The sequence below is a fragment of the Balaenoptera musculus genome, chromosome 20, assembly GCF_009873245.2.
Source record: "Balaenoptera musculus isolate JJ_BM4_2016_0621 chromosome 20, mBalMus1.pri.v3, whole genome shotgun sequence".
Lineage (NCBI taxonomy): Eukaryota > Metazoa > Chordata > Mammalia > Artiodactyla > Balaenopteridae > Balaenoptera > Balaenoptera musculus.
In genome coordinates this window covers 32,710,296-32,738,118 of record NC_045804.1, presented here as the reverse complement: position 1 = coordinate 32,738,118, position 27,823 = coordinate 32,710,296, and the positions used below count along the sequence as shown (strand labels likewise).

Below are 27,823 nucleotides of genomic sequence, written 5' to 3'. Positions count from 1 at the left end.
GTTAAACCATAAAGCTTTATAAAAATTCAAATGGAAGGAAGTGCAAATTTCTGCCAAGTATAAGATGCCTTCACTTTTCCCTCCCATTATAATCATCATATAAGCCTGTGGGAGGCTACAGGTAATTAGTTGCCAACCCGTATTTTAAAATTAGCTTTCATATAAAAAGCCCACAGTTCTACCTTTCCTAGAAAGATGAGCTCTGTGCTCCTGGACCTGCTTCCCTGCAGTTAGGTGCTCTAGTTTGCCCAGTTCCACCACCCCCACCTTCGTCACCTGCCTCTCTCCTCTAAGCACCTGAGTCTGCAACCTCTCCATTGGCATAGCTCCCACTTTTATAAAGAACTGGGGGCTCAAGCAGAACAAGCAACCTGCCTAATGTTAAACAGTGGTAGAGGATGGGTTTTCAACCTAGATATTTCAAATAAATTCTCTTCTCTTCCCACTGTAACAACTGAAAATGAGATGAATTCACCTCATTTATTTGACTTCCTTTACTGCTCTACTCTGCCACAAGCCAGTTGGTACTTTCCGTCCAAACGTATCTGACCCGGAACTTGCCACACATTTTAATTTCTGTTCTGCTGTAGACCAAGGACCATCTTCTGTGAAAGTAACTCAAAGCCGTTTTCTCATTGTTGTGTCAAAAAAAGCAACACAGGATCACACTTTTCAAGTGCTGCACTTTATTAAAAAACAAGCAAACATCATCAACGTATCAAATTCTTTAATTCACATTTCTCTGTCTGTAGGCATTGACCACAATACAGACCCAACAAAACAAAAGCAATTAACACAGGGTAATTAGTGATAGGGACATAGTACTGAGGCCAAGGGGGGAGAAAGTACATGAGGCCAGCTGGCTGCTCGAGCAGACCCATCACAAGTGTCCTTGATACTGTGGGTTCACAGAGCCGATTCAGTCAGTTCACCTGCAAGTGATCAGGGCCAAGGATCTGGCTGCTCTAAACTTGCACAAAACAGAACTAAAACCAGAGCGCCGATTTACGTGCTGGGCTCATTCAAGCTGATCAAATTTGAGAAAAAGACTGCTGGCAGAGCCCAGAACCGGAGTAATGAGAACAAAAGTTCTTATGAGCCATTGTCACCCAAGTACACAAAGCGCCCTTCCTTACTCTAGAGGAATTTGCTCAGATAGCCCAATCTTCTCATCCGATCAGGTTGTCCCTTTGCCTGGACAACGTTAGAGGAACAAGGAAAGCAATCTAACTTTCCAGTTCTCTTTTCCACATTCCGTGTCAGTCATCAAAAAAGTACCACGTGATGGCGATTTCCTATAGTTTATCTTGTAAGGTGCGTTCTGCTTTGACACTTTCCTTTATCGGTGAGGTAGCTCAGGGCACCTTTGCAGAGACTGAAGTGTCCTAGGTCTACTATCAGCAGTACACTTAAATTTATAGCTTCTAGGTGACTTATTTTCTGCAGACATTTCTGTAGGTGACTAACCTCAATCATTTCATTTAAGTTTTGTGAACTTCTGTATTAGAGGGTGACATTTTTTGATTCTTTCTCCAGAACCTTAGAATGCACCTTTCTGAGACCTGTGAGCCTCATGCACTGACTGCACAGTCAGGGCCATGGGGGTAAATGTGTGTGTGTGTGTGTGTGTATTTACATAACTAAAATTAAATACACAGACCATTTCTATACTTTACTAAAATTAGAAGTACAAGGAACAGAGGCTAAGTCAGTGCTTTACTATTCAACAAAATGCCTTCAAAATTTGTGAAATAGCCATATTCCAAGTGGCCATATTCCAGGCAGCAACTGAGACATCCAAAATATTCTTTTTACAAAAAAACACGAGGTTTCTGAATATGTAAAAATCAGTAGAAAATTAACCAGGTGACAGAGTCATTATAGTGGCTTCCAAACTCTTTGAAAGAAAATAATGGAAACTTTTTTTTTTAAAAGAAGAAGTGTTTTATCTACTGAAATCTGATCTGAAGCAGCACCCCGGCGTGGGGAGAAAGCAGAAGCCCCAGTGGGCTCCACTCCACTGGCCCCTGAAGCACTGCTTGTCCTCCAAGACTCCACGGATCATAGCCCAGAACCTATAGTTCCACAGAAAAATCTGAGGCTACCAATTTTTATGTAACAGAGTTTATCAATTTGGATAGGAGACAAACCAATTTTTCATAGAGTTCCTTTAGAAGAAAGATTTGGGGGGAAGAAAGCAGTTAGTGGAGTGAAGGAAAAACAAATTTAAGAACATCCAATTAATTCAAAATTTCTGCATAGTATCTAGCCGGCAAAAGCCCTGGGTGAACACAGGAGGTACAGACGAGTAACTTTAAAATTTCAGTGCGCATCAGAAGCACGTGAGGTGCCTGTTAAGGAAACCAGAGAGGCCGAGGTCCCACCTCCAGAGACCCCGATTCCTCAAGTCAAGGGCTGGTTGCTGGGCTTAGGCAGCCACACTGTCAACCAGCTCCTGAGGTGATTCTGCTGCTGCAGACAGACTGCAGAGCATACTTTGAGAAACAGGAGATAAGCCTTCAAGGGAAAATTTGAGAAAGGCAGGGGCATACTCCTAAAAAGCAAAACCAAAGCAACCTCTTCCGTCGTGTCGCTGAGAACACACCTTCATTCAGATTGGCATAGAGTAACAACACTATTTTTTCTTTTTAAATTTCTAGATTTTTAAAGTAAATCTACCTACGTTCCATTGTCCCAAATTAGGCAGAATTTTTAAAAAGTCTGAATATAAAGTGCTGGTTCTTGTTTCAGTGTTATCATTTTGAGGGAAAAACCACACAAAGCTATCAGCCACTCTATTGACCTTTTCGGCTGAACAAGTACAAATTACGTATTCAGATCCACATGAATCTGTAAATTAACATCACCTTTAAAGTTTTCTAAGCACAAATTTAAAATTCCATAATATACATTAAATACAATTTTACTTTATATTACAAATGCATACTATTTTTCTTTTGACATACTGGTAGTATTCATTTTTACAGCACAAAAAGAACTGTTTACAATTTCTGAGTCAAAGTATATTTCCCAACTCTAAGTAGGCAAACATATTTCAAAAAGCAAATACTACATGTTTTTTGACACACCCTAAAAAAATAAAAATAAATAATTTTGACTATAAAATTTTATAAACATTAGCTACATTAAGGGTTCACAGCTAATTGTTGCAGAAAACCTAAAACACATTTAAGATCATGTAATCTTACCATTAGACAACTTGTATTTTAAAACACAAGTCAGTTTGATTTCTATTAAACATAACAAAGCACTGAAAATTATCTCCATCTACTTACAGGATCCCTAAGAGCTGCCAGGTATTCAGTATTTAAACTACTAAGTTTGTGAGGAGTTAGGAATGTAATAGAACAGTAAAAGATGAGAGAAATCTGAAAACAGACATGAAGACATGCTTTACCACATTTCTTCCTGAGAATTTAGAAGTTACTTTTTTTTTTTTTTTAAATCAAGACAGTTTAAAATGGAACAGAAAAATCCTGTGGCAAATTATGTTTTGTAAAGTGTGGAATCCCTGGTAATGTCAACAATTGCTACCCTAAAATATAACTTGCAAACATGAGTCTTATAAATTGTACTTATTTAAAACAAGGCACATGCCTACACATTTATTTGAAATGCTGAGTAAATGTGCCTAAAATGTTAGTGAATTTTTAAAAAATAAGATAGTATGTTTTATGATATGGTATTCTGAAATAACTTTCCTAAATAAAAATTAAGTCTGAATGAGTGAATACAATAACAGATAAACTTTGTGAAGGGTCAAGCAGGGAAAAAACTTCACTGGATTATGAAAACTGAAAAAACAATTTGTTTTTAAATAAACGAGGGTGTTGTATATAAATCTGTTCTAAATCAAATGTAACATTATACAGTTTTAAAAATTAAAAAAACGAGTTATTTTGATTATTTTAATTCTGATATCCCATATTAACTATTTTCTTTGATCCTATAATTAGCACTATGAATTATAGATAAAATATAGTCTAAAGCAAAGTGAATTTAACAGTATATTTGTAAAATGTGGTATCTGTAACAATTTTGACCGTGAATTAAACAATGAAGCTCATTATACTCAAAACATGATCAGCCCCTTGAAAGAAAATCTACAAACTCTCCTACCACCGCAATAGGCAACCTACCATGAATGGTATAAGAATAAGGTGAAAACAGCTCTGCTCACAAAATCTTAAGAATACTAGAACTCAGCTGCTCCCACCGAGATCTGGAAGAGGTTAATTTAAGCAAAATAAAAGCATTCTAATGTAATGTATTGACTACTGTATACACTACTTAGTTGTTCCTTCAAAACATGGCCTGGGCCTGAAGGCGACTGAAATTTAAGTTTCTGGCAATCCATAATAGATGACAGATTCATAATAGACCCTTAAGGGGAGCTAATGGTGTTTGGGGGGATACATTCCAATCCTTCAGAGATTAATGTCATGAAAGACCACCAAACCCACAAATGGGCCATTTGTCCTAAAAACACCAGGCTGGAGGCCCCCTGGGGCGGCCCCACGGCAGGACCTGAGGGAGTAGGTTGGGGAGCAGCAGAGGAGCACCCTCGGCATATCCCTGAAGAATGAGGATGTCTACATAATACATCTGTCAGGAGAATTAAGTTATGGGTTTCAACTATTACTTAGGCTACACTTCTATCTGATTGTGAGTAGCAGAATTTATGTGATCAATTTATTAAACAAAGCAATATATTGTAAACACTAAACACAGGTATACGACAATATTGTAAATATACTGTAAACACTAAACACAGGTATACGACAATGAAGAAAATAAATAAGTAAAAAAAATATATCTCTCATTTTACAATAAATATGATATAAACATTTTAGCAGAGGATTCTATATCCACTTCCCCAAGGGGAAATTCTGTTAAGTACTTTGGATATAAAAGACTACTATATTTCAAAATACTACCAGACCACTAAATTTTTAAAACTTATCAATTAACACTGAACTTTTTTTGGCAATTAATCTGGTAAATTTTCTTTAGTACATTTTTTTGAATTGTTGACACTGCTTTTAATCAAAAGAGAAGTTGGTGAACCATCCAGCTTTAAACCTGTAACTTTCTCTTTTCTTTTCTTTTTTTGGCCACTCCCCCTGCAACGGAAGCGCGGAGTCTTAACCACTGGACCACGAGGGAAGTTCCACAACCTGTAACTTCCAATCCAAAGTGCTCTGAGTGTTAATTTTGCAATTCACCTAGGTGGTTCTCTTTTGGCTACACTGGGATTAAACAAGATGCTGAATTTAAGCTCAACTTGGTCATTAACAGAGTTAACCAAACAACATTAGGGGGTCTGAAAATGTTCCTAAAATAAAATTTAAAATAAAAAATCTGAGTGTTGTCTTCCTTTTACATTTCTCCTTTTGGGGTTTCCTGGAAACAGATCTTTATGGATCCACTTGGTGCTGGGCTGTAGGAAATCTTAAGAGGCATGCTGCAGGGAGGATCTCCAGCATGAACCATGGCAGTTTGACACCAACTATCTCCTTTCAAAAACGCAAGTAATTTTTAAAACGTTACGGTGTCACCACAGTAAAAATTAAGATGGAAATGATTTTTCCACCCACATCTTGTTGCATGTATGTGTCCATCAACTGTGTGGTTCAAGAATAAGGAACGAGAGCGCACACTTCAGCGAGCCAACTCTCAAACACAGAGCCTTCATGGAACGTCCTGTGACTTTCAGTTAGTGCTACATGATCAAAGCGTTTGCTGAAAAAAAACCAGGCATTTGGAAACAACCGGAGCTCTGGCTGTTTTTGGAATGCTATTTACATAAATGTATACCCATTACACTACTGATGAAATGAAGACTAAACCAGTTGACAGAGTTCTATTTTGGATGAATGTGTATCTACTCGTTTGTGAGGATTCTACACTAAGTTCTCTTTTCCTCCTCCACCTACTCCGTTTCCTTTGTGTCCTCTGGATCTGAAGTACTAGAGATGTCGTCATCTGTTTGTTCTCCAGAGAAATATAACATCAGCGCGTGTGTCTTGTGGGTTATGGTGACAGTGCAGGGCCCCTGGGCCCATGGCTCCCCATCTACCTGCATTGGCATCATCGAGCACTTCAAGATCAGCTAGAATTAGGGACAAATAACGAGAAAACAGTCAGTCCCCAAAGAGCTCAGAAAAATCTTCCTTAATAACATCCCAAGTCCCTTAACCCTTCTCAGGGACATTTATTAGCATTTCACTCTTAGAAAATTAATCTGAATATATCTTTATTCCTCAATGGTTTAAGGGATTCTTTTTCACTGAACGCTTCACTTCTTCAGCTGGATTGAGGGTCATATTTCCTGTTTCTCCCCATCCTACTCACCCCTGGTGGAGGGTGACCAACAGCATGGGCTGTAAACCACATGTTGGTTTAAGGCAAGGTATAGCATGTATATTTACTTCTACACATCAATGGCTTAGAAATGGACAAATTAGTCCATGGTAGCAATATTTCACCTACCCGCACTGTATGTGCTTGTCCTATTCGAAAAGGATTTGCCAGTTTCACTTGAATCTGAGCGCAGTGGAAAGACCCATATACTCCAACAACTTCCAGTAAACCATCATCATGCCTAAAATTGGACAAAGGAAATATGGATTATGTGATGCAATAAAATAAAATCAGCCCCAATAGGACAATTACTTTTTAACATAGGTGGACCAACAACTTATTAAGTATTGATATTAACAAGGTATACAATAAAGAAAATCTGTGGGAAAAATGTTAAAAGTCTACAAAGAACAACAGAAACCAGTGACATAAAAAACCACTTGCAAATGTACATACCTGGCTAGAGGGTAAGTCTCATCTCCCATCCCTTCCCACAGTCTGCAGCCACCGCCCCAGTAGCCAATGTTCAGAACGATAATACCTTCCAAATTCGGCAGTTCTACTTGCTCACCATCCAGCTCTAGCTTTAAAGAAATACAAGGAGTAAGTTACTTCAGGGCACGCTACTTCCAGACATAGTCACTTAGAATTCCCATCCATTTTCATACACATAAGATGTGACAGCTGGTATGAAGACTGCTTCCTACTCCTCACTCCAGGTAATCTGGCCTTTCTCACCTGTTCAATGTTCACTGTAATAAATGGATTATAACAAATGAAATTTTTAAAAAGCCAAGGTCATCAAAGAAATCCTTTTTTGTTGAATCCCCTTATATTTTCAGGTTTTATCTAACTTGCTGTTTTAATAGCACCTCACACTCTGCTTTCTGGGAACGAGACTACTTCTCTGGATGTTCCTCCTCAGTCACTACTCCCAACCTCACGTTGAAGGCATTCCACATAGCTATGTACTGGGCTCCTTTCTCTTCTCTACACACTCTGGATTGAAATCTGAGCCACTTCTATCTTGCTAATTGCCATCTCTGTGCTGATGGCTCTATTTTGCTTGTCCAGGAAAGTGAACTGGGCTAGATCTGTATATCTAACTGCCCACAAAACACTGCCAACTGACTGTGGCACCTAAAACTCCCATGCACAAAACTGAGTTAAGCATCTTCTCTGCAATCTACTTTCCCAAGAAAGAGTAGCACCACCCCCCACCCCACCCCCAACGCCGCAAGCCTAACCAGAAAACTGGGAACTATCTTTGACTTCTGTGCCTTTACTCTCTATACCAATTAATCACTAAAAACAACTGATGGGGCTTCTTCTAAGTATCCATCCTTCTCCATCATTCCTGACAGTACCCTAGTCCAGCAGCCCATCGTTTTTCTAGCTTTACTCTCCTCTTATTCATCTCTCAAAGATTGGTTAGACTGACACTTATCCCCTTATTACATCCCTTCAATGGCTTGACTCAGTGCTCATGATGAAATCCAAGTTCCTTAACAAGTCACAAGTTCCTCTGTGATCTTGGCCTCTGTCCATCTCTCCAGCCTCAGCTCTCTTACCCTTTTCTCTCCCGCAAGCTATGGTCCAGCTTGAACACACTCAAATATGTCACGTTCTCTCTTGTCTCTGGGCCTCGGCACATGCTGTTCTTAGCCTAGAATAATTTTCACCTCTCTTCACTTAGCTAAGTTTTATTTAATTTGCAGACTGCAGCTCGTCACTTCTTCCAGAAAGACTTCCTTGTCAGTCACTTTCCCTAGACAGTTTCCAGTCCCTGGGTTATGTACTGCTCTTATCTATTCCTCTAAGACCGCATATTTTCCTTATCAGATCACTTCTCATGCCATATTGCAATATGGTTTAAATGTCTTTCTTCTCTCCAGACTGTAAACTTAGTGAGACCGAGGGATTTATCACTGTACAGCTAGTACCTAGAACAGTGCCTGGCATTTTGTAGGTGGTTTCACAAATAATTTTTGTATAAATAAACTATTAGACAAAAAAAAAAAAAAAAAAAAAAAAAGTGCTACCTTGTATGCTTCACTCTACCCCTGCTATCGAAGCCCAGGAAAAAGGAAATACGATAAAGCAGAAGGAAACATTTTCTATGGCAACCCTCGCCATTCCTCCTTTGCCGTGAGCTCAGCGTCTACCTCACCGCAGCAGCTTTCCCTGGTGAGTGTATAGTCAGGCTCCTCCCTCCGGGCTCATTTTTCACTCTTTCCCTAAGTTGTTTATTGTTTGGCTCTTCCCTTCTTACTTTTTTTTTTTGGCCGAGCTATGGTATGTGAAATCTTGGTTCCCCAACCAGGGATCAAACCCACGCCCACTGCAGTGGAAGTGTGGAGTCTTAACCACTGGACTGCTGAGGAAGTCCCCCTTTTTACTTATTTTAGTAGTTCCACGTTTCTCTGTATTAATGTCTTTGCCATTGCTATTAACCATTACAGATTCTTTTCTGAAGCAAGCAAAGAATACATATAAAACTTTGCCAATATCGTGATGTCGGGGTGCTGTAGCAATAAGCAATCATGAATATCCTATCTTTACTGCTCATACATTTCTATTTCGCTTTAGTATGTAAGAGAGATACATCACAACCATAATAGGAGTTAAACTTTGGGCTTAAACTTCCTCTGAGAGTCCATGATGAGTTAGGCACTGTGTCAGAAAACTTCACATGGACGCTGTTCAGAGTGTCTAGGTAACAGACTCTGGAGTTACATAAACCTGGGTTCAAGTCCTGGTTACCTGTATCCTTGGGCACTTTGTAAATGTGGGCAAGTTATTTAATTTCAAATAGTTTTCTGCAAGATGGGAATATAATAGTACCTGCCTTACAGGCTGTAGTGAGAATTCAGTGGGAAAATGTGTATAAAGCACTTAGTAAAGCGTCTGGTACACAATAAATACTCCCTATGTGTTAGCAAAATATGTTAATAGAAAATTCAGCATTTTCATTAAAAGAAAAGTTCATAATCCAGAGACCACCTAAAAGTTTAAAAGCTTACCTCAACTTTTTTATTCAAATCTTTACATTCTTGCACTAAACAATCTTTGGTTCCATAAAATAAGTAAACAGCCTATGAGAAATGGACAGAAAATATGATATTAAAGCAATCTAACAAGCCCTGTAAGCAAGAAAAAGACACTGAACCAAAGCTCCCTGATGTGATGGTTGAGTCATGTATCCAGAGTGGACTAGATACAGATGGAAGAAGGGGCACCATCACTTCTGAGTTTAATTAGCCCATTTTTTCAGGGGAATGTAGGATGGGGTGGTTTGTGCTTAAATGCTGTTTTCTCCCAGTTTATCCAAAAAGGTACACCTTATAAAGAAATACTATGTTAAAATTAGAAAATTCCACCTTTTCCTACTACTTCAGATCACTTAATGAAAGTAACACAGGTAAATCTAGCAAACATTTTATAATCACTTTTGAATACAGAAAGGTTGATGGAAGCACTGAGATGTTAATTAGCAACTGTATAAACAGCAATTCTTATTGCCTTAGTAACTATATTAATAAAAGGGAGCTATTTGTAAATTTGAAATATTTGTAAAACAGAACCAGGAACAAAATTGTTTTGCATCTATTTTTTGCATCCTATTGCTCAATTACCAAAAGTCATTAAAAAAATTCCAAGACAAAACTTCCACCAAAGGAATCAATTGTACTAGAAACCGGAGATCATCTCAGTTAAAAGTGCAGTAAACAAACTGCTCCTTTTCTTACCTCATCTGCCTCTTAAGAGTTTTTTCAGGCCAATGGAATCTAGTTTTCCATTAATGACTTCACCAAAAATTTATCCTACCTAAACTTAATTCCAATTCTACTTGCCATTTAAGTAAGATAAGCTCTTATATATTCCATTTAGTTGCCATCTAAGCGAAATATGCTGTAAAGCATTCCGACTCTGAGTTAAAAAAATTTTGTCATGGTTATGAAATACTTTAATAAAATACATTTAAGGATCTAATTTGACAGTCTTACATAAAACAGAACAGGTAAATGTTTCCATAAGTTAGTTCTATCTCAATCTAGTTGAAAGAGTGCTAGATATAATTGAACTCTTGATTTTTACTGTACCTTAGGTGATAAGCAGGAAAGGTTATTTTATCCAACACACCTTATTAAGAATTCTGCTAGAAAACAGAGATGGTGCCTTCTCACGATGAGCATGAAAATTGAGGGCCATAAGAGCATCAGGTCCAACAGAAAAATAGTTGTTCATTGTGAATTCCTGTGGAAAAGGGTAAGAATAAGCAACAGATTATGCTTCCATCCAAACCTGTGTTATATAATAAATATGTAAATCTTAGTCTTTGTGTTCTTTATGAAAATTGAGTACTTTCTGCATTCACTTTTTGCGTAGAGTTATTTTATGCTATCCAGTGAAGTTTCCAGAGATAAAGCTTCAGTTCAAAGGCTGATCCTATAAGATATAAATTTCACTTTCCATTTCTGGTTAATATGCTACATCTAAGTGGCTCTACCTTGCACCCAGGCTTTCCACTCCTGTGTTCCCATTACATTTGCTTTTTACTTCCATTGCAACTCTCAGGCTCTCAGCTTTTTCAGTCTCAATCAGGCTATTGGTCCCCACTTAACTTACCTTACTTCCCAATCCAGCCTGGATTCCCTCAACCTAGCTGCACTTGGTCTTCTTCCTGAGCAATACGCTTGCAATTCTGACTTCTTGTTCAGTGGGCCACAGACTCAAGGTTGACATGCCCAAAATCTTCACGCGTTTTCTTCCTATTCAAACCTGAAACTCTATTTTTCTTATCTTGGTTAATGTCACTTCTATACATCCCGTCATAAAAACTAGAAATCTGGTAGTAATGTTTTTTTCTCACTTCCCCTAATACCAATCAGCTGCCAAGTCTTGATCAATTCCACCTCTAAAACGTCTCTGAATTGTCCTCATCCTAAGATTACCTTTTTTTGGGTCATAGTGCAGGTTTCTAAGCTATTTTCACACTATCTCTAGAGTATCTTTTTAAAACTACAGACCTGCTATCTCTGTATTATTTGCTATTTACTAACCATGATGTGCACCCTCTCGCCTCTATTTCCTCTACCTGGGAAGCCTTTTGTTCCTTTCTCTGTTGATCTAAATTGTATTTACATGTTAAGGACCAACTCCCAGGTCACTTCCCCTGAAATATTTCCAGTCTGATCTACCAGGGTGGAACCAGGCACACCTGCAGCCTATTTCATAACCAGCTCCCTAGAGATAAGGACCTGTCGCTGCGTCCCACCACAGCACCACAGTGGAAGCACTCCATCATACTTGTTGAGACCACTCGAAACTGCAGCCCTAAAAACATACCTTGAGTTTTCTTAAGTTGTAGTATCCTTTATTTGTTACTTGAACTTTCCATCTAAAAAACAGAAGTTAAAAAAAGAATCAGTAATTATTACCAAATTAACTGCCAATTAACTATAATTATTACCAATCAACTCTGGACACCTGGTAGATGAGGTTCTTCTATTAAAATAGCATTTGGAGAAATAAGCACATTAAAGTGAGTATGTAAGTTTTGGAATGAGTACTCAGCCTAATTTATGACTTCAGTCCTTACATAACAACAAAATATACAGCAACAAAATAAAACACCAGTATCCATGTATAAGTACAACTAACATAGTTTTTTACATTTAAATTACATTTAACTTTACAACTATACAAGCCTTCATTTATAATCCAAACAATATTCCCAAAGCTCAATAAATCTGCTTTTGGGGGGAAGTATAACTTACCTATCTAGTTTAACTCCATCTGCTTCCATCACGTTTCTTAAGACTTGTGTGACTGGGATTTCTCCCGCATAGCCTGTACCCCAACCCAAGGTATTAGATAGATCGTTGCCCGTTCCCAGAGGCAAGACTGCAACTTGTGGAATGTATTTCTCTTGTCCCTACAATATAGAAGATATATTTTTGATTTTTCTCTTCAGACTATTTGTAGGGTAATAGTATTTGGTAAAATTTAAAGCCAAAGCAATAAAGATACAAATATAATAATAACTGCTCAATCACAATATTTAAAATTGGCAATGTCTTCTAATATTCATCTGCATAATAAAAAATATAAGCACAAATACTGTATAGTTATCTTAGAAGTGCTTCTGTGAAAGGCAAGTAGGTCTTAAAGATGGATACCTTAATCTTCATTTCATCAACTGCATCCAGGACCCAGCCCACAGTCCCATCCCCTCCACAAACAAGGACTCGAGCTGAGTAATAGGGAAGAAGAGTACAAAGTTGCAGGGCTTTGACAGGAGGAGTTTTAGTAACATCAAAAACCTAGATGTGAAAGAAAAGGAAAAAATTATTTTATCTTACACTGTCATCCATCTGTGAGGATAATTTCCTTCTAGATGAGTACATAGATATGCTTAAATAACAATACTGGCTATGATGTGTTTATCTTTAACAATATGCCAGGCACTATGCCAGACTATATTCACTGTGGATCATCCCAATGTTGACCCTACAAAGCACGAGTAAACCTCATTCTACTGACCAGGAAATGGAGGCACAGGAAGGTTAAATAACTTGCCTACGCTTCCTCTGATAATTAGGTGCTGATATACAAATTCAATCCTGTAGTTTATCCACTACACAATACTGCCTCTTTGCTGTTCACATAAAACCAGGCCATGCTAAGTTCACCTTTAACTAGTGCTTCATATTTTATACAGGATTTAAAAACTCCATTACTAGTGCAAGTTAGTACCAATTTCTGGAAAACAATTCTGCAATATGCATAAAATGACATAAAGGTGAAAGGATCCTTGATACCTATAATTCTGTAAATGATCTAGGAAAATATTTCAAAAGACGAAAATGCCCTGTGTGTAAAGATATTTAGTGTGGCATTATTTATAATTGCACAACCTTAGAGAGAAACTTGACCTCCAACAGCAGGAGACTGGATAAATACAGATATATCCATTTGATGATTTCTTAGTCATTTCATACATAATTATGAGGACTATGTTGCAACACAGAAAAATATACTTTTAGGTAAAGAAAACAGAATGTAAACTTGTACCTAGATTATTGTTACAGAAATGCTAATATGTAAATGCACAGACAATTCACGGAAAGAACATGGGCAAATGAAAACAACTGATGTATTTGTGTGCAGATAATGCAGGTGATTTTCTTTCCTTTTATTTTAAAATTTTATTCATTTATTTATTTTGGCTGTGCCACGTGACTTGCAGGGTCTTAGTTCCCTGAACTGGGATTGAACCCCAGGCCACGGCAGTGAAAGTGCTGAGTCCTAACCCCTGGACAGCCAGGGAACTCCCCTTTCTCTTTCCTTTTAAAATTATTTTTATATTTCCTTAAGTTGTGTAATGTTGAAAGGGAAATTACAAGTTAGAAAGAAAAGTTATTGCATTTATGATTGTTGTACAATGAGTTGTTTAGTTTTTCAAAATAGAAGCCGCTAACATGTCAGCTCAATCTTAATGGTCTGAGTCTTTTATTCTTACATTTAAAAATGTTGGTGTATAATTACTCCCAATTTCCAGCAATCACTGTTTCACTCTGTTTCTATAGATTTACCCTTTCTGAACATGTCACATAAATGGAATCATACAATATGGGTCCCCTGCATTGGGCTTCTTTCACTCAGCATGTTTTTGAGGTTCATTTATTGTAGTATGTATGTACGTATCAGTAGCTCCTTTTTATCACTGAATATTCCACTCATATGGGTATATCACATTTTGTTTTATCCAGCCACTGACTGATGGACAGTGGGTTATTTTCACTTTTTGGTTATTATGAATAATGCTGCTATGAACATTTGCATAAAAGTGTTTGTGGGATATATTTTTTTGTTTCACTTGGGTAGATTCCTTGAAGTTCTAGGGGGTACGGTAAATTTATGTTTGACTTTTTTGTTTTAAAAAAATATCTATTTATTTATTTGGCTGCGCTGGGTCTTAGCTGTGGCACGCGGGATCTTCGTTGCCACATGCGGGATCTTCGTTGCCACATGTAGGATCTTCATTGCGGCGTTGTGGGATCTTTAGTTGCGGTGTGTGGGATCTTTCAGCTGCGGCATGTGGGATCTAGTTCCCTGACCAGGGATCGAACCTGGGCCCCCTGCACTGGGAGCACGGAGCCTTAGCCACTGGACCACCAGGGAAGTCCGTTTGACTTTTTAAGAAACTGCCCAAGTGCTTTCTAAAGTTGCTGCAGCATTTTACATCCCCACCATGAGAATCCCTCTTTCTCCACATATTTGAATGGCTCGATACTTTCATAATTATTATTCTTCCCTACAATCAGATGATTACTGGTTTCAAGCATTAACAACCCTTACAATTTAGGGAAAATGTAAAACTAAAAATGAAAAGATTAATACAGAAAGGAAGGTTTTCTCTCTGGTTACCTGTACGGGATTTAGGAGGATCCTGAACTCTCCCAGCAGTCCTTCTCCCATATTAGTTCCACTACGAGAGTTGGCCAGGATTATTAATGGAGTCCACTGCTTTCCAAGCTTAGACGCTAGCTAAAAAAATTAATGTGAGTGAAAAGACCTTAATATCTCAAAGATGGTGAGCAGTAAGTTTTTCATTTCTTAATAACAACAGTGCTGTAAATCTGCTGAGAGAACAACTATCCCAATCGATACAATATAAAAATCAAAGAATTCTATGAATGGAAAAGTTCCTTAGAAATGAACTAATTTCTGCTTAATATGTAATTCTCTTCTACATTATTCTGGATAAGTCATCCAGTATATCCTTGGATACTCATGTAAGAAGAAACTCACTAACAAGGCAGCCCATTCCACTGCTAAATCAAATTATTAGAAAGTTTTGACTTAAATTGAGTTAAAAATCTGTCTTTCAACAACTTTCATTGTTCTACTTTTGACTCCTGAGGCAAGGAATAATTTCATTTGTTCTTCCATATACCTGTTGTGTTCAAACACCTGAAGCATTATATTGTTTATTAGTCTTGTCTCCCAGGCAACACATTTCAACCCTTCGTAGAATGGACATTGATTTTCTCTGCTCTCTTAACCCCGACTTTCCTTTTCTGGATGAATTCTAATTTTCAAGCTTTTTTTTTAATGGGGTATTCAGAAATAGATTCAAGAATCCAGAACTGTACAAAGCCCAAAGTCAAATGAAATTAATGTTTCTCTAATCTAACCACTTCTTTCCTCTCCCCTTCTCCTTGTGGATATAACATTAATGAAGATGTTCCACGGTTTTACTGAGTGATTCTCATCCCCTATGATCTCAGATTGAATTCAGATACGTAAGAGTTGTCCATTTAAAAAAAAGTATCACAACAACATTAAACATGTTTTTAAATTTTAACATCCCTCTTTCTTTTGCAGGAATATTGACAAAGATGACATTTAAGATATAAAATCTGAACTTGGAAAAAACAGAATTTAGTTTTAGAATGAAATAGTTTAACTACTTTGGGACATTCAAGTAGAAAATAAATGCAGATTTTACAGTTTTTCCTTCAGAGCTACATGAAGACTGAAAGATGTTTGTACCAATTTTCATACATATATATACTGCCAAGCTTTAATGCTCACCATTATCTGTGGAAGCATCTAATGCGCAACATAAACTTATCTCCAGGCACCCTACGTGAGGTTCCAAACGAAAAAATTCTTTTAGAACAACGTGTGAGGAAAATCTCTGTTTTCTTTTCACTGACAATAATCATGAATCCCAAATCCGGCTGTTCATCAGAATCATCTGAGGACTTAAAAAAAATAGATTCCGGGGACTTACCCTAGATCTACTAAATCAAACATGGTGATGGAGGTGGGCTCAGAAGTCTGTATTTTTAAAAAGCTCCTCAAGTGATTTGGACTCAGTGATTTAGGAACCACTAATATGATTCTTCTCACACACACAGTTGTGTTTCATACACTGACTTAAATAACTTTTTGGAAAGCAGTTACATAAGGAAAAGTGAACTCTGATTACCATTGCGTAATCTGTTTTTTTGTCTTTACGCATCTGATTAATGGAGGTTAAATAACTTGGTGGAATGATGAGGTTTCTGAATTCTCCAAAATCACACTGTTCATTCTTTAAGCTATTTTTCATACACTCATCATGTACTGTTTTCTGACACCAAATGCACCTGAGGGAAGGAAAAAACAAAGACAATAATTAACTTTAAACCACAATCTTACTCATCTGCAAACCAATCATTTTTGTCAAAAAAACCTGAAATAGTAATTTCATCATCAATGAAAAAATCTGGCAAGTAAAAAATTTATAATTGTATCTGAGCAATAAACTTTTTTTTTAACGTCCCTTTTTTTTTTTTTTTTTTTTTGGGCCACGCTGCACGTGGGATCTTAGTTCCCTGACCAGGGATCAAAACCGTGCCCCCTGCAGTAGAAGTGCGGAGTTGTAACCACTGGACCACCAGGGAAGTCCCTAAAACAATAAACTTTGAGCATACTTGACAGTTTAATCTAACAGTGGTTCTTAAAGTGTGGTCTGGGGAAGATCCTTTCAGGGTGTCTCTGAGGTTAAAATCATTTTAATAATAATATGTTATTTCACCTTCACTCTATCCAAAGTATACAGTAGAGTTTTCCGGAAGCTATATGATATATGCTAAATCAACAGACTGAATGCAGTAGATAGGAGGCGCTAGCTGACTTCCACACCAAAGAAATGTACCAAAAAAGTAAAACGATGCCCATCTTCTCACTAAATTTTCACAAAAATATTTTATGTTACCATTATTGTTATTTTTAAAATGAATATTTAAACAATTTCTCAGTTTTAATTTACAACGTGGTAAATGTTAGTAGATATAATCCACATAAACAAAGCTGGTCTAGAACAATGGTTTTGTGTACTATCGATTTGTGCTTTGGCTGGAATAGGTTCGTGAGGCCTAAAGACCTTCAGCTTAAATGCCCCACTGGCCTGCGTCCTTAAAAGAGTTCCTCAGGGTCCAGTTTGAAAACCTCCTGACTTATAACCATCTGTGAACACTTTAGCAAATATAGTAAAATAGTCAACTTCTTATTGGCAGTTAATATGAAACTAATCTATATGTTTGTATCTGAAGTACAGACAGATATTTATGTTCAAATTTGCCTCTACATTTGAACGCATGCATGAAACAAGCAGAGAATAGTGCTGGCAAAGGCCCTGGGTTTCTATTATTAATCTGCTAAGTATTTAATCCACTCACAGATAAGGCAAATCTAACTGCACAGACAAAAAGAGGTCAACAGAAAACAATGGTTATAATTAAATAAATAAAAATAAGAAAAAAAGAGGATAAAAACTTTCACCCCAAGGTCAACTCTCTTGGACTTCTATTTTAAGGTTTTTTTTCAGCTGGATGTTCAGGTTTATCAAGTAATTACTGCTATTAACTCAAGAATCCTATTTACTGCTGGAATTACAATTATCTGCAGGATCTGTTAAAGGGAAAACTGTAAATTAACTTGCATGATAACCTTGTTAACACTTGCTTTCAACCTAAGCTTGAGAAACTACCGATAGACTGCTAATGCAGCCAAAGTATACCACCTCCACCTCCACCTACTGCTCTACTGTTAACTTTAAACTAGTATATTATTACTGAAAATAACCTGAAAGGAAACCCACTGAATTATTTCACAATGGTTTCCTCTGGGAAGAAAAATGGGACCGAGGGATGAGAAGAACGTTCTCTTTTTACTCTATGTTCTTTTGTATTGCTTGAGTTTCTAAACACCAGTATCTATACATGAACTACTTGCATAAATTTTTAAAACTGTATTTTAGATGATATTGGCTTATGCTTCAGAATTTAGAAAATACAGAAAGACATAAAAGTCATCCAGAGATAGTTACTCTTAACTTTTTGATGTATTTATTCTCAGTTTTACAGTCCCTATATGTTTATTTTTCAGGTTAGGGATATGATGTATTTTCATATATATATCTGGACAGTACTTTTCTTTGGAAATTATATCATTAATTCTGTCCTATGCCATTAAGTATTTTTTAAAAAACACGGTTTGTTAAGAATGTATTAATATCATATCACATGGATATATCATAATTTTTTGTGAATTGATTCATGGTCTCTGTATTCATCTTTTACTAGGTTTTAATAACTGCATGTACTTTTTATTTATGTAGGATATCAACTTCTTTTCTGTCATAGTTATTACAAACATTTCAGTTTTCTCTTAAATTTACCTTTTAATGTACTTTATTTTTTGCTAGACAGATCTGTATTTCCCTTTGTGGTTTATTTAAATGCTTTCATGCTCTGAAGTCCTTTACCTTTCCAAATTAGATATTCGCCTATAGCTATTCCTCCCTCACACTTCAGTTTTCATATTTATGCCTTTAATTCAGTGCTTCTTAACCTTCTGGGGCTACAGATTCCACTGAGAATCTCATGAAAGTGCCAGGCTTCCTGGAACCTTATCTATCTATGAACTAAGAACTCCTGCTTCAATCCATCTGGAGTTTATTTTGGTATAGAGTGTGATATGAAAAGTCAATTTTACTTCCTCAAAGAGCACTTGTCCTAGCACGATTTATAATCTTTTCTATCCCACTGATTTGTGACACCTTTATCATTTAATAAGTTCTCATAAATTTCAGAAAAGACTCTTTTAACCAAGATGATGGCTATTATCAGCCTTTTCTCTGTAAAGGTAAAGCCAAAATACTTACTCCTTATTCAGCTTTATATTTTTCCTGAGAAATACCACAATCAAAACCGAGACCTGTTCTCGTTATATATTTTGTAATTGGTATTTTATTTGACCTAGATTTCAAACCTGATGGGAAAATAAGACATTACTAATAATGTCTTGATACTTTAGTTTTAGCAGTCATGTCTTTGAGTGATTGTTTATGATCTTTATTCTTTCCCCAACTTTTTATTTTGAAAAATTTTAAACCTACACAGAAGTCAAAAGAATAGCAAAATGAATACCCTTAAACCAACCCTTAACTCTGATTCTTAAGTAACATTTTCTCCCACATTTTCTCTCTCTCTTTCAAAATAAACTCATATTTTGCTGAATCATTTGAAAGTAAATTATGGACATTATGAGATTTCACCTTTCAATACTTCAGCAAGTATTTCCAAAAAACAATGATAGTCTCCTTGCTTTTACACACACACACACACATATATATACATATATTTAATTTTTATTGGAGTATAGTTGATTTACAATGTTGTGTTAGTTTCAGGTGTACAGCAAAGTGAATCAGTTGTACATATATCCACTCTTTTTTAGATTCTTTTCCCATATAGGCCATGACAGAGTAGTACTGTTCCCTGAGTAGAGTTCCCTGTGCTATACAGTAGGTCCTTATTAGTTTCTTGCTTTTTTAAGTGTTTTGCATTAAAAAAATTTTTTTTACAGGAACACAGGTAAGCCCATCACCTATATTCCAGCATTAATATATTAACTGTAATTGCTTTGTTTCATTTCTATCTATCCATTAATCTATCTTATTTTTGGTGCATTAAAAATAAATCGCAGACATTAGAATATCTCCTAAACACCTCGGCAAGCAGGCATATCATTACCTTGAGTTCATTATTTGTTTATAGGTTTTTTTCTTTCAATGTAAAATTTATATATGATGAAATGTGCAAATATGTACATCTGCTGAGTTTTGACAAGTAAACATAATTATGTAACTTATCCTTATGAAGACACAGAACATTACCCTATGTGCCATTCTTGTGCAGGAGTATGACTGTTTTATTAAAAAAAAAAAAAAAGTTTTCTCTAAAGTTACCTGTTCACAATAGCTCTCTTCTTTAGTATGCTGGAAGAGGCAACAGAATTATATGTGAAGCTGAGATGGTCATCTATGAAATTCATACTAGAATGGGGTTGGCAAACTACGAATACATCTGCCTCCTAATTTTGTGAATAAGTTTTATTGGAATATAGCTACGCCATTCATTTACGTACTGTCTGTTGCTAGTTTTGTACTATGATGGACGGTAGAGTGAAGTAATTATAACAGATCATATGGTCTGCAAAGCCTGAAATCCTTAGTTTTGGCTCTTCACAGAAAAAGTATGCTCACCTCTGTTCCAGAAGATAATTTGGTATCCTTTCATTGTTTCAGATAATTAATGAAATGAATAAACATTAGAACCCAGAATCATAAAGTTTAAGATCAAAGCCTAGAGTAAAGCTGCCAATGTAATTACCTTCTAAGAGTCAGAAGCTTGTTTTATTAATCACTGTGTGTGTGTGTGTGTGTGTGTGTGTGTGTGTGTGTGTGTGTGTGTGTAGGGGGGTGTAATGAAGAAAAGGCTTTATAAATAAAAGATTTTTTTAATAAATAAAGTGTTTTATAAAGGTTTTTATAAATAAAATACAATATAAACCAAAAAGTTTTCTTAATGAGAGACAGAACACTATAAGGAACAAAGGTTTATTCAATAAACATAATGAATACTTAAAAATAGAACTTAATTTCCTATTTTAGTCAGAATAGAGGTTAGAAGAAACAAAAGAAGTGTGGGGAGCAGTGATAAGATGATACTAGGTGCAGACATACTCTGCTGTGGTTGGGGCAGAGGCAGGAAAACACAGAAAAGAAAGAAGCCTACAGGGAAAATAGGATCCAGCACAGTGCCTGGCACAAAATATATGCTTAATATGTGAAAACTAAATAATGACAGTGAGTATAAATTAAAAGTCCTTTGTCACTTATTCTGTAGCCTTTAAAATCAGTTACCACCTGTCATATGGCCCTTCAAAATGCTACCTTGTTGAACAGTCTTCATAGTTCACTTGAAATCTTAGACTTCCCAAAAATGTGATGCAGACACAGAAGGAGCCCTCCCCAGGGCTGGATAAAATCCAGAGAGGGACAGTCTTGTCTGTGTTTAAAGGTTGTAAATATTTATTCTGTTCCTTTTTCCAAAATATCTCATTCCTACAGAAGGTCACAGCAGACTGTAATCCTGCATAAAATTATCTGCCAAAATAAATCAGAACACTGCAAGATACATACTATTTCAGGACACTGTGCTGTCTTCTCCTGGGAATAATAAACACTTCCTGAATTATACAGGAACCATTCTTACCACGGGTGAGGAGTTCCAGCGTGCTGGGAGCAGACTGCTCAGTAACCGGTAAGAACAAGCTAAGGCAGAAAAGCAGACCTATCACCGCCATGTGCACTGTGCTCAAAGGAGGGAACAAAAAATTAAGGACAGAAGCTCATGTTTAAGAAGTACATAAATAGAGCAGTGGTTCTTGAACTTTAGAATTATCTGCAGGGCCTGTCAGGCAAAGATTGTTGGTTGCCAGTCCAAGTTTCTGATTCAGTGTGTCTGGGCTGGGGCTAACACTGTCAGGAAAAATAGAAGATGCTCAGCTAAATGTGAATTACAGATAAACAACAAATAATTTTTTGGTCTAAGTATGTCTCAAATATTGCAAACATTTTATTTTGTATTAAATACAAATATTTTATTTTAATTTTGTGTGCTAAACCTAAATCTGTGTTAGAATGTGCATTTGTAACAAGTTTCCAAGTGATACTGATGCTGCTGGTCTGGGGACCTTACTTTGAGAACTACTGAGATATAGGATATGATAGCATCATTAAGAAGGAAAAATTGGGGGCAGGGGTGAGTAGATTAGGGAAGTGTTCCTGGAGTAAAGGGCTCAAGATGAGTCATTAGGATGCCTCGAGTCATTAGGTTGCCTAGATTAGGGAAGTGTTCCTGGAGTAAAGGGCACAAGATGAGTCATTAGGATGCCTAGCGGGACTTCCCTGGTGGTCCAGTGGTTAAGACTCTGCACTCCCAATGCAGGGGGCCAGGGTTCGACCCCTGGTCAGGGAACTAGATCCTGCATGCCGCAACTTAAAGGTCCCGCATGCTGCAACTAAGACACGGCGCAGCCAAATAAATTAAAAAAAAAAAAAAATCTTTAAAAAAAATTTAAAAGGGATGCCTAGAATCTAGCCAGGAGGAGGATACTTAAGCCTTGAGGAAAAAAAGGGTAGTATGAAAAGGGTATTTAAAGGAAACCACAACCAGCCTGATGTTGCCGGTGCATGAAGCTTAATGCAGATGGTGGTAGATAAGACTAGATGGGCAGGCAGGGTCCAGAGAGCACGAGGACCTTGTATACCACATTAAGCACTTCACTTGTTATCACTTGTTAACACTGAAAGACCATCACTGTAAGTGATGGGGGTAACTGAAGGGTTTTAAACAGAGCAGAAACCCCAATCAGATATGCATTTCTAGAAAGATCATTTGGTTGGAGAATCAGAGCACTATGATTATTTGTTAAGGAGTATACGAAATGCAGTTAAGATATTTATAGAAGCCATTTTAATCTAATTCTGCACAGACACAAAGAAGGGAAGGAAATAAAACAATATTCAATTCATGCCTTCTTTCCAACTAATCCCAATTCTCCAAGACTGAAGCTTAACTAGGGAGACAAGTATGAAATTTTTTAAAAGACACTGGTAACCTAGCTCTCACTGATGCCAAAAAGACATCTAAATTTGAAAGATATCAAGTAATAATGGTTATAAATCTCTGTAGTTGTTTAAAGTATATATTTGGTAACTTTTAAAGTCTAAATCTGAAGTATAAAATTATTTAAAATAAGATTTAAAAATAATTGTTGATATAACAATGCTCATGCTAATTAAAAAAAGGATTTTTAAATAAAATAAACAAAATATAATCAAAAAAGTAACTTGCTATCTCATGCCAGCTTTCTATTTCTGTTCTTAAACATGTTTAGGGACTTTTCAACTTGTCAGAAACAAAACCCATCACAATGAAGATGTCCAGACTTAAGGCAGAGAAGAGGCTAGGGGTTAGTATTCCTAACCCTGTACTGGGGGTTAGAAATTCGGGATGCCAGTTCTACTTTACCACTGAGTAAGTTTCTCTGAACTATCAAATTCTCTCAAATGTCAAATGAGTTAGAACAGATAATCTGCAAAGCAGCATCCCCTTTTATTACCAACCTCTAACATGAACAAAGGACATCTCCACCTATTTTCAGACAATATTTAAGAACACAAATGTGTTGTCCAGTGTGTACTTAAATGCTCTTAAAATATTCTTGGATTAATCAAAGTCACTTGTCTAAGATGCTACAGGTCCTGAAAGACCATCTGGCAAAAGGAGTGTTCTTTTGAAGTGTATTTCACTATAGCACCTTATATAGATTAGAAAAGATACTTAAAGTGCTCCCCTGGAATGACACTTGTTTTCACTGTACTCATAACACAACACCCAGGATGAATCAGTTTTGAGACTCTAGGGAAAAGTTAATTTGTTCATACTTCATTTTTCCTCATGCAAAATGGAGCTAAACAATAGAAACAGAAGCTAAAATATAACATACAGTGGCCATAAAGTATGTGGCACTTAGAGACCTCTGGATGAAAGTTAAGAGCCAAGTTGTATTACCCAAAAGGGCAAGTTGGCTAAGGAGTGTAGGCTAGATGAATCAACTAGGCAAATGACTATTGCAAAGCTGCCTCACTGTATAATACCAGGGCTAGTTATTAGCTTGTGTCCTCTAAGTGGGCAGTTGAGGCCATTTGTGGAGATCAAAGCAGGCTGCTACGCCCACTCTTTGAAATCCTGACTCCCTCCAAGCATTGTGGGACAATCAGTACCCACAAAGGCCATACCTGTAATCGCAGAGCTTGGGTTGACTGCCGCATTGCTGCTTGCAAACCACACAGTAACTGCACAGGGGCACGTTGCCCCGGATCCAGTGGTGGTGCATGGCGTCCAGGGCCTTGCTGTCATTCTTGAGCATGATCTCCTTGCAGTGGAAGCGCTTGTCGGCCTTCTTGAGGCAGCCCTCGTCCACGCGCAGCCCGCAGCAGTCGCAGAAGGCGCCCTGCAGGATGTGCTGCGCGCACACGCAGCAGTAGGTGGGATGGCTGAACAGGTCCGTGTCGCGCCACCCATGCTTGCTCTTGCGGAAGATGTCCCTGCGGTGCAGCTGCCGGCGCGACCGCTGGAGGCTGCACCAGAAGGTGATGAACACGGGCAGCAGCACCGAGCACAGAGTCCACAGACCAGGTGCCCGTCGGCAAACAGGCCCTCTATAGGGCGCCGGCCGCTTTCTCCCCTCCCTCCATCTCGCCAAGGACTATTCTAACTAGGGAGAGACACGGGCGGGTCCACATCGGGCTCGCTGTCCCCGTCCCGCCCTCCTTCCTGCCTTTCAGGGGATCCCAAAAGCGCCGTCGGCCCAGGTGGCTCCGCTCTCTCCAAGGAGGGGCACGCGCGCCGTCTTCCCCGCGGCCCGACCCCCGTGCCTCCGGGTCGCCGGGCCGCGTACCTGAGGCGCCGAAGGGGCGGCGCCCAGGGCTATCACGCTCCGTCCCCTCCTCCTCGGGCGGCCACCGCCTCCTCACCTCACCCGGCAGGGAAAGGCGCAATCACAATGTACAGGCTGCCCCCACGGAAAGGCCGGCGCGGCGCCTACTCTTTGGGCGCGACGGCGCGCGTGGGCCGCACGAAGCCGGCTAGCGTCAGTAACCGTTAGCCCACGCCCAGCAAACACGAGTCCTGCAGCTCCCGGGCCCGCGCGGCCTCCCTCAGGCCCGCCCCCGCCCACCGCGCGGCCCCGCCCCTCTCGCGAGGCCTCGGGGGCCATGGCCCCGGCCGCCCGCCCCTCCCCCCGCCCCGCCCGCCCCTCCGCCCCGCCCGCCCCTCCCCCCGCCCGCCCCTCCGCCCCTCCCCCCTCCCCCCCCGCCCCCCCTCCGCCCCGCCCCTCCCTCCCCGCCGCCGGCCCCGCCCGCCCCTCCGGCCCCGCCCGCCCCTCCGGCCCTACCTATCCTGGGGCGGTGGCGCGGCTCGGGGGGCCAGGCTGCAGGCCTTCCTCCCACTCTCGCGCCGCCAGGAGGCCTGCGGGGGCGTGCGGACACCACTGGAGCTGCCCGGGCCCACTGGAGCCGCGGGCGAGGGAGGGGCCTGCGGCGAGAGCTCGGCGGCTGGGCGGAGGTGTGAGGTGCGACCGGAAGGCCGAGAGGCCTGAGGCGGTAGGGCCGTGGGGAGGGGGAGGAGCTTGATGGGAAGGGCGGGCCCTGTGGGCGGAGTAACAATTAGGTCGGGGCGTTAGAGAGGATGGATGGTTGAGCCTTCTTAGTGTGTAATCAGCGAGAGTTCTAGCATGAATGATTTACACAGTATAAATTAACCTTTTCTGTGACTTCCAGCCTCACTGGTGGAGGTGGGAGCTGGCGCAGTTTTGAACGTTGTAAGGGAGAAAACTGACAGTTTTGAGAGTGTTATGTACTGATAGAACAGGACAATCCAAGTAAAAAATTGGTAGCTGTCACCTTCGCTCTCGCTAGTTACTTATTAAACAGAAAGCTGAGGGCTTACTATGTGCCAAACACTGTGCGAAGAGCCCCAGCTCTCCCAGAGTGCCAGGACTGTTGAAACATGCCTAACAAGAAGGATTTATTAGCCCTGTTTGTAATGACTTACTGCACGCCAGCTTCAATCTCTGCAACCACACGCCATGCTAAATTTATCATCCCCATTTTACAGATGAGGAGAACAGAGGTACGTGATTGTTGTCACAAACCCAATGTTGGGGCTGAGATCACTTTGTTTTAACTTCGTCATCGAAGAGAGAATTTCTCTTGTTACTTCTCTGAGAAACTTGCCCTGGACTGTCTTGTTAAAAAGCAGATTCTTATTTCCTTTTTCAGGGATGAGGACTGAGAGTCTTCATTTCTAATAACTGGCCTAATGTTGATGGTTCCCAGGCCACACTTGGAGTGGCAATGCTGAAACATTTAATAACCTGGATTGTGAAGATTGAGGGAGGGCATGTGGTGAAATGGGAAGAGCAGTTAGATGGCATTATGAGGCCTGGGCTCAGATTCCTGCCCTCACACATCTAATTATGTCTTCCTGTGCTTCTGTTCATCTCTCTGCGCCTCAGGTTCCTCATCTGCCACATGGGACAGTTGGATGAGATCTCTAAAGCTTCCCTTCCCCTCTGATAGCCTTCATGTGTATGGAAATATCGTTGTCTTTTATGAATCCTAGTTGAGGCAAGAGCCCTTAAATTAGTTTAGATTTGGAAAGGTACAAAAGAATATACTTTTAAAAAGTGAGGATTCCCCCTCCCCATTCCCATTATAGAACATTTGGGAAATACAGAAAATAAAAAGGAAGAAAAAGAATCATCCATCTCTCACCTCAAAGACACTCTGTGTTTTGAACATTTTGGTCTATTTTCTTCCATTATTTCTATGGAAACAGTGGTTTACTTTTTTGTACACATAATTTTGATCATATGGTAGATATAGTCTCTATCTAGCTAATTTTTCATTTAACATTACAAATAACCTTTACATGTTTTTATAAATTTGTTATTTAATGGTTGCATAATATTCCATTCTATGAATACAGTTCACAGTTATGTAACCTTAACTCCGTTGTTGGCTATTTAAGGTTGTTTCTAAAAATATTGAAGCAACTGGACCCTCCTGCCCCCGATGTCAGAACACAGAGGTCATCCGGGATCCCCTTCACCGCCCTCCTGTTTGCACCTTCTGTTTCCTAGGTCCTTGACTTCCCCGTTCTTGGTGAATTCTCTAGTTTTGTGGAGCACATCCTTCAGTAGCTTTTTAGAGCAAGGGAACATGGGAAGCATATTTTTGAGTCCTTGCATGTCTACAAATGTCTCTATTCACCCTCCATACCTGATTATTTATCTGCATGTAGAAGTTCCAAGTTGGAGATAATTTTCCTTCCACACCATTAAAGACAGTTCTCCATTTCTGCTTGCCTTTTAGTGTTGCTGTAGAGATGTCTGACGTTACTCTTGTTCCTGATCCCTAGAACGCAACTTGTTTTTGCTTTCCTGAAACTTGTAGAAATCTTCGCTTTTTTCTCCAGTGTGTTCTGAAATTTCACCAAGATGTGCCTTGGTGTGAGTCTGTTTTCATCTATTTTGCCAAGTTTGCTGGACCCTTTCAGTCTGGAAGCTCATGTCCTTCAGTTCTGGAATTACTTTGTTGATTTCCTCCTGTCTATTTTCTGTGTTCTTTTTGAAACTTCTGTTATCTGGATGTTGGACCTCCTAGACTGTTCTCTCTCTTTTTATTTTTATTTAATTTATTTATTTATTTAACATTTTTATTGGAGTGTAATTGCTTTACAATGTTGTGTTAGTTTCTGCTGTATAACAAAGTGAATCAGCTATATGCATACGTATATCCCCATATCCCCTCCCTCTTCTCTCTCTTTTTAAAATAGACTTTATTTTTTAGAGCAGTTTTAGATTCACAGCAAAATGGAGCAGAAAGTACAGAAAAATTATCCACGTCCTGCACCAGAGTGGTGTGTTTGCTACAATCCATAAACCTACATTGACACAGCGTCAT

General features: G+C 38.9%; 2 protein-coding genes across 2 annotated transcripts in view; one reads left to right on the top strand and one right to left on the bottom strand.

Moving 5' to 3' along the window:
* Positions 1-663: 663 nt before the first annotated feature.
* Positions 664-27,823, bottom strand: DGKE (diacylglycerol kinase epsilon). The gene is given in 15 exon segments (XM_036838159.1): positions 664-6,133; positions 6,514-6,625; positions 6,841-6,968; positions 9,408-9,479; positions 10,528-10,641; positions 11,734-11,785; positions 12,165-12,322; positions 12,567-12,710; positions 14,818-14,937; positions 16,388-16,547; positions 24,095-24,491; positions 24,494-24,517; positions 24,757-24,827; positions 25,252-25,504; positions 27,808-27,823. Coding segments are annotated over 15 exon segments (2,001 nt in total). The 3' UTR covers positions 664-5,953.
* Positions 25,234-27,823, top strand: part of C20H17orf67 (chromosome 20 C17orf67 homolog) — a 33,201-nt gene continuing 30,611 nt past the window's right edge. The window contains exon 1 of the mRNA XM_036836862.1: positions 25,234-25,459. The gene's annotated coding sequence lies outside the window, so the exon portion shown is untranslated. The remainder of the gene's footprint in view (positions 25,460-27,823) is intronic.